The sequence below is a fragment of the Camelus dromedarius genome, chromosome 2 (assembly GCF_036321535.1).
Source record: "Camelus dromedarius isolate mCamDro1 chromosome 2, mCamDro1.pat, whole genome shotgun sequence".
Classification (NCBI taxonomy): domain Eukaryota; kingdom Metazoa; phylum Chordata; class Mammalia; order Artiodactyla; family Camelidae; genus Camelus; species Camelus dromedarius.
The window spans coordinates 30,657,574-30,670,156 of record NC_087437.1 but is presented as its reverse complement, the minus strand read 5'-3'; the positions used below and the strand labels follow the sequence as shown (position 1 = coordinate 30,670,156).

At 39.1% G+C, this 12,583-nt stretch overlaps 1 protein-coding gene across 2 annotated transcripts in view; it reads left to right on the top strand.

Moving 5' to 3' along the window:
* The first annotated feature begins 1,084 nt into the window (after positions 1–1,084).
* PLCH1 (phospholipase C eta 1) overlaps positions 1,085–12,583 on the top strand; it is a 76,621-nt gene continuing 65,122 nt past the window's right edge. For both annotated transcript variants that reach the window (XM_064492163.1, XM_031449580.2), the window contains exons 1-2: positions 1,085–1,209; positions 4,850–5,020. In XM_064492163.1, the coding sequence (XP_064348233.1) occupies positions 1,156–1,209; positions 4,850–5,020 (225 nt within the window). In that variant the 5' untranslated portion in view covers positions 1,085–1,155. The remainder of the gene's footprint in view (positions 1,210–4,849; positions 5,021–12,583) is intronic.

The window sequence follows — 12,583 nt, the reverse complement described above, 5'->3', positions numbered from 1 at the left end:
ACTCTTCCATTTGTTGCCATAACTCTTCTTCCTCACGATGTAAAACAACCCAAGGCTCGTCTTCCGGAGGGTCTTTTCAAATCTCTCTTCACATGATGTAAGTTCTTTGTATCTAAACTCATGTCCTCAGGCATCTGGTGTCATTCCTGAGCTTTGAGAGCAAACTCTAGCCTGTCAGGCTTGTAGTTTCTATCACTGCCCTTGATTCAGAAGTTGGGGTCTATTAGGTAAGAACCAGCAAAGCTTAGCAATAGGAAGAGGCACAGCATAGAGACAGGCCTTCTGTGTAGGAGACAAGAATGCTAGACCAGGTTGCAAGAGACGTAGGTGTGAGGCCCAGTTCTCTTACTAGTACTTCCCAAATTTCTCCCTCTCTTCTTTTATCTGAACAATGAGGAGATTGAACAAGATGGTCTAAATTTCTAAATGTGAGTGTGGGACTGAGAAAAGGGAATTGAAGAGATCATGTAGTGTGGGGTATTATGAAGGTAAAAAAAGTACTTGATGCAAAAATCACGGAGGGGGAAGATAAGGCCTGAATTTGGTGTCTTTGGGGTTTTGTTACATCACTGAGATGCTTTAACTGTTTAGATAAAATATTTGAGTTAAAAAAGCTTCCCAATGATTTGGTTTGAGTCTCATTTCATGGTGAAGGGAATCACTTATATGTGCTCCCCCCATTTCTTTTTTATTTTTAAATGTTTTTAAAAATTGAAGTATAGTCCATTACAATGTGTTAATTTCTGGTTACAGCATAATGTTTCAGTCATACATGTACATGCATACATTCGTTTTCATATTCTTTTTCACCATAAGTTACTACAAGATACTGAATATAGTTCCCTGTGCTGTACAGTAGAAACCTGTTGTTTATCTATTTTATATATACTAGTTTATATTTGCAAATTTGGAACTTGTCTTTGTTAGTACCTCATGAAACTGAAAGCCTGTGATTGCAGGGCCTCCTTAAAGGACTTTCTTCTCAAGTTTGGTGTTAATGATGAATGTCCTGTGAATATTCCGGGAAAGCAGTTTTTCTTTTGACAAAAACACAAGAGTTTTTCTTGACTTTTCTGCAAGTGGGTGAAGCAGACCTTTGAGGAAGCTGATAAGAATGGTGATGGCTTATTGAACATTGAAGAGATACACCAACTGATGCATAAACTAAATGTCAATCTGCCGCGGAGAAAAGTCAGACAAATGTTTCAGGTATGTTTTCCCATGGGGTTGTCTTTACATAATATACACATGGGAGGTGACTGATGTGCTGAGATATTTCAAAAGGCTATTTTGTCTTGTTGGAAGTTGATATTACCTGCTCTATGTTGTTCTCTTTTTCTTTGAAGAGAGAGAAATTGTATTCCCTCAAGGAAAAGAAATGCTTCCTAAACTTAACCTGCATCCACAATTTCACTTACTAAAATGCTTTGATATTATCGCTGCTGTTTTCAGAGAGTAATTATAGGCACCTGACACTTAAATAATGGGGTAACTTGATCAGTTCCCCTATAGAGGGTGATAATATTTCATCTGCTGATGTCACAGGCTGCTGTGAGGATCAGAATAAAGACGAAGTAACATGAAAAAATAGCCCTTGGCAAAATCCTCAAGAGCCCTCTCTTTTGTTTCAGAGGAGTTTAAGATTTAGAATCCATAAGGCTTAGAAGTGCTGTATCACTCCTACCATTTAGGAAGCTGTCCAGAAATTCACTCCACTGCTTGTTGGTGTTAGTTGAGACGCCCTTTCCCTGTGGGTAGGTCCTTGAGGAAAGTCCTTGGGCCCGAACTCACCTGCGGTGCCCAGTTGAGGCTGTATTTACTCTTCCGTCCAAGGAGCAGAAGCGATTTCTGTTAAGTTGAATTTGGTGCAAAAATAATGTCATTGCTAGTAATTAACTGGAATATTAATTTAGGAAAGGCTCTTATTTGGAGAGAAGTCATATGCATAATCTATGTTTTGCAATGATTTTCTAAGTGACTAGGTAGGTGATATTTGTTTATGTGTAAAAATAAGTATAGGGGTGGTATTTTATGATTAATGTTTTGTGCTCCCTTTCTTTCCTTTTTTAAAAATGTTCATCTTTTTTTAGGGGGGTAGGTAATTGGTAATTAGGTTTATTTATTTTTATTTTTTAAATTGTTTTGGCCGTTTTAGGTCATTTGAATTTCCATATACATTTTATTTATTTTATTTTTGGAGGGGGAGGTAATTAGGTGTGTGTATGTATGTATGTATGTATGTATCTTAATGGAGATACTGGTGATTGAACCCAGGACCCCACACATGCTATGCCTGTGCTCTGCCACTGAGTTTATACCCTCCCCAAAAGAGATTTTGTTTCCTAGCTACATGCTCTCAGAGGTGGTAAGGGCAGAGACAACATGAGGTGTGAGTGGCAGCAATGAATGGAAGATGGAGGCTGGCGTGGATCTGTGACCTCTTACAGTCACGGATCCTGTGGTCCTGTCCTTGGAAGCTGGAGATGGTTGTACTGGGGGAAACATCAGTGCAAAGTCCCATTGCACTGAGGAACAACATGAGGGAAAGGAAAGAAGAGGAAGGAATGAGATAGGCTGTGGAAGGAACCAGAGATGGAGTGAGGGACTCTGGAGGGGAAATTAGTTGTCATACAAGGAGCGAACTGTCCTTAAACTGTATGGAGAGGTTGGCCATGTTCCCGGCCTTCCTGGTGACATCTCACTTTTGTCCTGTTGTGGGGAGCCCTGCCTCCCCATCTGTTCCTTCCCATAGGAGATGTTCATGGTATGGGGGAGATAGCTGCTTCTGAAGCCAGAGAGGCCAAGCTTAAAGAGGAGGGCAAGGTCTATACCTACAGAAATGATGATTTGGGCAGTCCTTTTTGGAAGTAAGAAAGAAATAAAATAAGATATTGAACTGGTTTTACTTCTGTATTTTTTCCCTCTTCAGATACCTTTTATCTCTAAAGTATCAAGTATTTTAGAGGGCAAACCAGGAAATGTTTATGTCAAATGTCTTTGCAAGTCTTAAGTAAATGCTTTAGAGAAGTTTTAAGAAAACATTAAGATCTCTTTTTATGACTTTAGATTTAAAGCTTTAAAGATGTCTCAAGCCGGGCGTGACTGAAGAAGCAGCTGGGCCTTCTGTATGTGGGATATTTCTATCATAGGTCTTGCATGTGGCAGGGTTCTGTAAGTGCTCGGATGGGAACAAGGATCTTGGTAGTATTTTAAGGAACATTTTCTTTCCTCCTTTTTAAAAAAAATTTTTTTTGGACTGAATTGCTGGTGAAGACATTAAAGCCTTCCTAGAATTTTCTTTGCTTTTTTGTTGCAGTGCAAGATTCAACCGATTTTTTAGAAAAACAATCCTTTAAGGTATGGGTAGCTTCTTTTGAAGTCTTTGATGCTGTTGTTTAAACCTCAGAGCTTAACTGTTCTTAATTGTTGAGGCATTTCCAAGGAAGTCTTAAAAAATGTATCAGCTCTCTATCCAGGGTTAGATATTTTGAAACAAAGTTATGGCAGAAATATGAACCTTTGACCTAGTTCTTAGGGTGTGAGGATTCTACAACCAAGAGCCTCAAACACCAAAAATGTTGGCATTCTGTAGATCAGTCTATCTCTACCTTTAAAGTGATGGGAGGCAAAGCAGTCAGCCTCACAAAGAAACTGTATGATTTAAACGTTGGTCAAAGTGTTGGCTCATAACTTACCCAAAGTTAGCAAAGCTTAAAAAAAATGTTTTATATGCTCTTTGACTTTCAAAACTTTGTTTAAAACCACATACCGTGTGACCACACGTCACAAAATCTATGCATTTCAAAAAGCCATTCATTACTGGTCAGTTTTTGTTACAACTGTGTTCATTTAAAATAAAGAAGATCATGTAACTGGGTTGGTTGCTCATAGTTTATCCCCAATGGCTTTATGACAAATTCAGCCAATCTGAAGGAAGGTACGTGGTGAAAGATTCTTGCTCAATAATTACTAGGAACAAATAATTCCAATTAGAAATCAGTCCAGATGAATTTTTCCGGTTTCCATGGAGGAAAAGCAGAGAGGTGCCCACGCTGCTGACGGCTATCAGAGCAATGAGCTACCTGTGCCGAATTAAGAGAGACACTGGAGTAGATGAAAATAACATTTCATTGAATTGCAATTCAGAAGCTGATGAGAGACTGCTATTTTCATCATGTGTTAAATGTGTTTTCTCTCTTTTGTTCATGGTTAGTCTTGTCCAAGATTTCTCTTTTTTTTTAATGCTACTTCAAAAGCCCAGCTTTTGGTTTACAAGGCCAGTGATCTAACCCCTGAGCTATGGAGCCCTCACCTCGACCAGCTTTTGGTTTAATCGCTCACCTTTGAGGTTATATCTGTTTGTTTATTTCCCTCTGTTTTCTATAGCTTAACTTGTTTTTTTTCTAGCTTTTTGAGTTGAAGTATTAGCTTATCTGATTTTAATCTACCTTGCTTTTTAATAAATTGAAAACGTCAGTTTTCTCCCTAACTGCTTTAACTTCATCACACAAGTTTTAATAACTGGTGCATGTGTTTACTTCCATATGTTTCATTTCCTATTTAGAAATGTGTCATATGTTTCCAGAGACAGTTTTTTAAAGCTTTCATTATTGTTTCATTTACTGTGATCGGAGAAATTCCTTTTTGTCTGGTTGATTCTTTCTAATGTGAAACTTTTCTGTGGCCTCATCTGTAGTCATTAAGTTGATCCATGTGTGCTTGAAATGAATGTGCTTACCATTTGTGAAAGGTGTATTACCTTTTTTATAGTAAATACTGTCTCCCACACAGCACTGAATTTCCTATTTCAAACTCTCACACCGCCTTGTTCTTCCTGTGCCTCTTTCAGGAAGCAGATACAGATGAGAATCAGGGGACTTTGACATTTGAAGAGTTCTGCGTTTTTTACAAAATGATGTCCTTGCGGCGGGACCTGTATTTGTTGCTCTTGAGCTACAGTGACAAGAAAGACCACCTAACTGTGGAGGAACTGGCTCAGTTTTTGAAGGTGGAGCAAAAGGTATCATTAGATTCTTAAACTGAATGTTTGCCGAAAACAACTTGTGAAAGACTCATGGGTTTCTCTCAGGGTTGGGTGTACGTCTACTTTAAATTTAGGATAGGGGGTAAGTGTCACAAGTCCACAAAAACCTTACCCAAGAGTTATTTAAAATGTGTTTCTGGTAGCTTTTAAGAGGGAGTGACAAATCAAACACTTAATACAATTTTTTCCCTTAAATATGCAGATGCATTTGCATATTTTTCCACAAAGTAATGAATATTAACTCCAGTGTTTCCTTTCTGATAGAGTGGTAGTTTTTTTTCATACAACTAACATAGCTAGGTATTAATTACCTGTGACATAGTTCTTAACCATCAATATAGTAACTCATGGCTACGTCCCTTCCCCCACACCTTGCCCTGTGCAGCTCTTCCATTTGGCTGTTCCTGAGCTGTATACTTGATAATAAACCAGTAACAGTAAGTAAAGCGCTTTCCTGAGTTCTGTGAGTCATTCTAGTGGATCTTGGAAACTGACTCATGGAAATTGACAAAAGACTTTCTCCTTGACTAGGTGAACTCGAGGCAGGCTCTTTTGAGCCATTTTTTCTATGAGGTTCCATTCTTGGGCCTTGTCCTCAAGAGCCCAGTTGTAGCACGAACCCTAAGTCAGTTTAGCCAGAACCCCTCTCCTCCATATCTGATCACCCTCGATATCTGATAAGATTCCTCATCTACCACTATTCCCCAGGGCATATTTGATCTCCCTGGCCTGCATTCAGGAAGAATCCCATTAGGGTGGGTTGGCCAGAACCCCGTTTTACGCCTGATGCTTCCTCCACTGACCCCTACTTTGCTTCTTGACTAGAAATCTCCACTATACTGAGATCTCTTTCGTCTTTTGCAATAGTTACTGATTAAAATCTGTTTTTGCTGCTCTAACTACTGTCCATTTCTGGTTTTTCCTTGATAGAATCTCCAAATTTGTAGGGGCCAGGCAGAAATGTGGGTAGCCTGAGCACTCATTTGTGGCTGGCGTATGAAGTGGGGGCATTCTGTGGGGCTGAGCTCTTAAGCAGTAGGGTCTAATGCTAACTCCACATGCTTAGTGTCCAAACTGAATGACATTGTTGGGTACCCAGTTAGTGTTGGAGAATCAGAGATTTGGTGGTGTCACAAAAAAGACACTAGACCTGGTAATACTTTACCCCGTTACCAAATCACATACATTTTAGGAATAACAGATTCAGATTTTATAAAGTTCATTGTTACTTTCTTAAGGATTAAACCAACTAGCGTTAGCAAAATGTTTTATCCAAATCAATTATTTTTAATTAGTTTGACAATTTGGCAAGTGCTGAGATTCTCCATTAACAAAGTTAGCTATAAGAGGTAGAAAATGGGAATGAGGTAATAGAAAGAAAAAAATTCTTTGTTTTTTCTTTTGCCCAGAGGATATGCCCCTTCTAAATCTCTATTCCCAGCTCCTGCAGTTATAACTACTTTGTTCTCATCAGAAGATCTCTTCAGGGTATAGTGGGAAGAATACTAGACCAGGCATCCACAAGACCTGCATTTCACACCCTGCAAGCCTCAGTGGTTGGAGAGTCTTGGGCAGGCCAGTCAGCATTGCTTCTGAACTTTGGTCTCCTGATCTGTACTAAAGGAAGCCGACATCTCCCTTTCTTATCTCATAATGTCAAATTGAAGACTGATGGGGATCATGAATGTGGAAACCCTTTGACAGAGAGATTCAAAAGCACAGCAATGTGAGAATTTAAAATTAAAATGTTTAAAGGTACTGACTCCAAATGTTATTTGGGCTGGTGGAGTTAACCCAGTCCATTTGAATAGCAGTAGTGGATGTCACTTGCTAAGGCACATATGTTTCTTCCTCCTTTTGGTTATATTGACATTTAACCAGTAAATTTTAATTGAGGAAAACAAAAGCCAGTGTTCTGTGACATCTACCCCTGGCAGATGATTACCTGTTTCTAGTTTAATTTTCTAAGTTAGCTAGAAACTAAGTATGGATATAACATGAAAGAAATTTTTTAAAAAGTATCATATCAAGAGGCATAAGCCATAAAGGAAAATACTAATCCTGAGACTTTAAGTTTCTTTGTGGTCCAGTGTATCAAACACCATAAAATTAACATCACATACAAACCAGGAAAATATGCAGAAGAAAGAAATAGTGGATTTCCTTGAGGAAAGCATTCTCATAGGCTGTTGAGAAAAAAAAAACCAATAGGAAAATGTGCAAAACATTTGAAATATATAAAACATTTCACAATAAGTCAGTAACCTATTAAAAATATTGATCCTTCATTGGTAATTTAAAAATGTGACATAAAACCAAGAGACCATTTGTCACCCATGAAATTAGTGAAGGTTAAAGAGATATACTGTCAAACATGGTGTCAACTTTTTATACCTCTGGTGAAGTTGTGGAATGGTACAGTCTTCTGTAGGACAGTTTTAGTACTCATCAAATTTTATATAATTTATAAGACTTTGACCAATCCATTTTACTTCTAATAATTCATCCTAAGGAAATGTGTATAGAAAAAAGTTATAAAGCTGTACATTTCAAGCATTCTTTAAAATAGAGAAAAATTGGACATGATCTAAATGTGCAGCAGGAGGGTCATTAATCAAGTTTTGTGGGGTTTTGAGTTTCAAAATAGGATTTTCACAGTGGAATGAATCTGAGGCAACTTGACAATCCATATGGCAGTAATTCATTGATTTCTGATGGCATAAGATTGGTATAGACACCAGAGTATTCAAATTCTGCAGATTTACTCAGTTGTGAAATGAAGTATCACTGCTGGCCACATATGCTGTCCAGGATTATTGGAATCAAATATTGGCCTGTGGGTCAGATTTTTATTTCATTGAAGCTCTTGGAAAATTGAATTTATGCCTTTGACAGGTCCAACTACTGCTTGATTAGGACTTTCATCCTTAAATGTGATGTGCTAAGGGAAATTCTCACTGCCTTTTTATATCCATGAAGAAGTGCCAGTTAAGCATAAAGCCAGCTGGCTGAGGTTTCTCTTCCATCACTTCTTTGCATCTGCAGATCAAGAGTACAGACATCCACCAAAACTAGTCTGTGGCTCCAAAGTACTAGGGTTGGTGGAGTTTCTTTGTTTCATTTTTTTGTCCCCTGTGTTTGCCAAAAGGCAACCTCCATCTCCTGCAGAATTCTGATCTGTTTCTTGGCACTGGGGCTAAATGTGTTTTGTATTTGATTCTTTTCAGAGTTTTGGTTCAGGAGTGAGAATTTGATTTCATTCCCCCATCCTCCTTGACAACCTTTCTTAGCAAGACTCTCCCCTGTTTTTATCCTTTTGTTTCTTGTGGATTGAGGAGGGAGGAAGAGAAGGCAGGAATATTGAAGCACCCTCATTGTTTGAAAATCCTTCTAGCTGTTAACCAAGAGCAAGGCCTCCCTCCATGGATAAGTCAAAAGCAGATTTCTATTTATGCAGTGCTTTCATCTGACATATGCATGTGGATGGTTTATTCCAAGGGAATTTTCAGAACTTTTCTTTTTTCTTTTCTTTTTTTTTTAGTTGAAGTATAGTCAGTTACAATGTGTCAATTTCTGGTGTACAGTATAATGTTCCAGTTAGGTGTGTATATATATATGTATATGTATATATATATATTTTCATATTCTTTTTCATAAAGGTTATTACAAGATGTCGAATATAGATCCCTGTGCTATACAGAAGAAATTTCTTTTGTATCTATTTTTTATATATAGCGGTTAACTTTTGCAGATCTCAAACTCCCAAATTTATCCCTTCCTACCCCCTTTTCCCCAGTAGCCATAAGATTGTTTACTATGTCTGTGAGTCTGTTTCTGTCTTGTAGAGGAGTTCATTAGTTTCCTCTTTTTTCTTCAGAACTTTTCTGATCCCCTGTTAGAGGGCCCTCTTCTTACTGAACTTTCTGTGACATAGACCTATACATTATCCCTTGGTGGTCGTTCTAACAGTTGCTTATTTTGCTTTTTTCTTTCTGCAAAAATATTCCCTTGATTCCTCTAACCCAATTACAGGTGTCACTTGTGCTCCCTCCTGTCATTACTTTTTACTGAATCCAGACTGATTTGGTGAGTCATGGTCATTCTGATCTCTCTCTCTTGAGAAATAATTATAAATTCTTCTTTGCTGTTACTACTTCATTCTGGTGCTAGTGTACCTTTATCTCTCTTTCTCTCCCTCTCTCAAGCATTCTCCTCATTGTAAAAACATTCCTTTAAGAGCCTTTCCTGAATTTGTTTTATTTTTCTTAATTATTCACAATTAAAGCAGTTGGGAGACTGTTGAGAGTAATTATGTCTTGTAATAATTTTTCTCCCTTGAATATGATCCCCAAATGACACTTTCTGTGAAATAGTCTTGTATTTAAATGCTTTGAAATTTGTGGTTTAATTTTAGGGTGAGTCAGAGTAGCCATTTGGGAGAGAGAGTTTTTGTGGTTGTCTTATTCAGTTGAAAACTGAATGACTGTTCATTTAGATGCTTCTCTACTCCCTCCTAAAATTATCCAAAAATATAGTAAGAAGATCCCCTCACCCCCATAAAACCACAAGGACAAAGAGAACAGGAGAGGAAACAGAAACAGCAAAACCTTGAAATTTGTCTGATCTAAAGGTGACCCGAGCGCACTGAAACTCAAGCTCACAGAGCGGGAAACTGCTAAGCACGCTTATTTGCTCAGAAGAACCCAAGAAGGCTCAAGGATGAAATTCACTGATACTCCTGAAAAATAGGAAAGGAGCAGGGGTTGAAAACACACGCACTGGTTGGAAGTCTGACCAAGATACAGTTAGGGCTTCAGATCCTCTCCCTACCTCTTCTAGCAGGGCAGCTGTCCCTTCTCCACCCTGGCATGAAAGTAAGTGTTGGAGGAGGCCGGGGCAGAAGAATCTGTGCTAAGTCATGCCAGGCACAACTGAGCGTGGGCACTGAAAATCGGGGGATTGTGGCAGATGGTTTATAAAGACGGCTGCAGTAACTCCCATGTCCCCGCATGTATGTCTCTTTGCAATGTGATTTGTGCCTCTCTTCCCGTTGAGAAGTGGGGTCTGTTTTTCGGCCCCTTGAATCTGGTCTGGCTTTGTGACTAGGTTTGACTAATAGATTGTGGCAGAATTGACGGACAAGGAATGCAGGCTTCAGGGAGCCTTGGACTTCCACTCTTGTCCTGTTGGGACTGTGAGACTATCATGTGAGGAAACTGGGTAGCTTCTCTGAGGAGGAGAGACCACATAAAGAGGCCCAGCCACCAGCCAGCACCAACCACAGCCATGTGGGTGAGGCTGCTTTGGACTGGCTGGCTGTAGTCATGTGGCCAGCTGCCTGCAGTCACTTCAGTAACCCCTGGGCGAGAACAGCAGAATGCCCGTGCAGCGGGACTCAGTCCCACTTTGCATCCCAAGCAGTTGTGATCAAGTAAGTGATTGTTTTAAGTCCCTGTTCTCACAGAAATAGATAATGAATACAAAGATTAAGTGAATATCTGTGTATTGAAGTGTGGGAACCATAGTCCTCTTCCAGTGTTCAAATCCTGGGTTTATCCCTTCCAGGTAGGACATCGGAAGAGTTTCCTTAGAGGAGTATCACAAAGTAGAGTGGATTGACTAGGAGCTTGGAAAGATACGCCCAAGTCCTAACTCCCAGGATCTGTAAATGTGACCTTACTTGAAAATAGGGTCTTTGCAGATGTAATTTAAGGATGTTGGGATGAAATAATCCTATATTTCATGTGGACCCTAAGTCCAGTGAGGACTGTTCTTATAAACAACAGGAAAGGGGATGTGGGCACAGAGAGAAGGTGGCTGTGTGAAGAGGGGAGCAGAGACTGTAGTGGTGAAGCTCCACGTTGAGGGATGCCCAGGGTGCCAGCAGCCGCGAGAAGCAGGGGGCAGGGCTGGAACAGCTTGTCCCTCAGGGTCTCCGGAGGGAATCATCCCTTGATGTTGGACTTGGAGCCTTCAGGACTGAGAGGGAGTAAGTTTCTGTTGTTTTAAGCCCTGAATTTGTGATACTTTGTTATAGCAGTTCTAGGAAACTAACACACCAACCCAAGGAAAAAATCCTAAAGATGTTTACGTCAGAAATCGCCCAATCAAATAGTCCAGAGAATTCTACAGTGAAGTCCACTAGTCAGTAAGCTCCACTTGTGAACAGAGAGCTTCCAACCAACTTTTCATTGCCTTGGTTTTAAATATGTTTTTAAATAGTCAATTTTAAAGATGGATTTTATTCCTGCACTGTTGGTGGGAATGTAAATTGGTGCAGCCACTGTGGAGAACAGTGTGGAGGCTCCTTAAAGAACTAAAAATACTCTTACCATATGATCCAGCAATCCCACTCCTGGGTATGTATCCAGAGGAAACTCTAATTCAAAAAGATACATGCACCCCAGTGTTCATAGCGGCATTATTTACAATAGCCAAGACATAGAAGCAACCTAAATGTCCATCGATTTATGACTGGATAAAGAAGATATAACATGTATATACAATGGAATACTACTCAGGCATAAAAACAATGAAATAATGCCATTTGCAGCAACATGGATGGACCTAAGAGATCGTCATTCTAAGTGAAGTAAGCCAGAAAGAGAAAGAAAAGTACCATATTATATCACTAATATACAGAATCTAAAACAAAAAAAAAGAAAAAGACTATGAACTCATCTACAAAACAGAAAGAGACTCGCAGACAGAGTAAACAATCTTATGGTTACTGGGGAAAGGGAGTGGAAAGGGATAAATTTGGGAGTTTGAGATTTTCAAATACTAGCCACTATATAAACATAGATTTAAAAAAAGATTTCTTCTGTACAGCACAGGGAACTATATTCAATATCTTGTAATAACCTTTAATGAAAAAGAATATGAAAACTAATATATGTATGTATATGCATGACTGGGACGTTGTGCTGTACATCAGAAATGACACATTGTAACCGTGCTTCAATTAAAAAAAAACTGTACAGCATTGACTGCATTATATAAATGTAAGGAATCATTATTAAAATAAATCTAATTTTCCTGAAGTTATTTTAGCGCCAATTGCCTAGTGTAGAAATGTCAATCATCAGTGTTGAGACAGTGAGTGGCTTGGACACTGACAGCAAACAAGACTTTCAGATGAGTTCCATGGAAAACAGGGAGACAGTGTTTCTGTGTCACCTGAACAGCTGTGTCATATAGAAAGCACAACACGGGGACAGAAAGGACAGTAGAGAGCATAAACCTATGCTGAACCTTCATTCATACAGTAAAACCCCCATATAGCTTTCAAAGTGAGGTCTGAAAAATGCTGTTGTGTAAAATGTAGCTTTTGCTCTTGGGAAGTGAATTAAACGAGAGCAGGGATGGAGGTAGTAGGATAGGAGCTGATGGACTTACATTTCAGTTCTCATTATTATGAGGTTTTACGCTTTCACTGAGTAAGTCCTTACTACTTGAATTTTGGAGTGGTTCCCAGTAGCTCCTTTATGGTGCCTAGAAAATTGTGGGTTTCCTGGAATGCCTGCTGGTATTTTCACC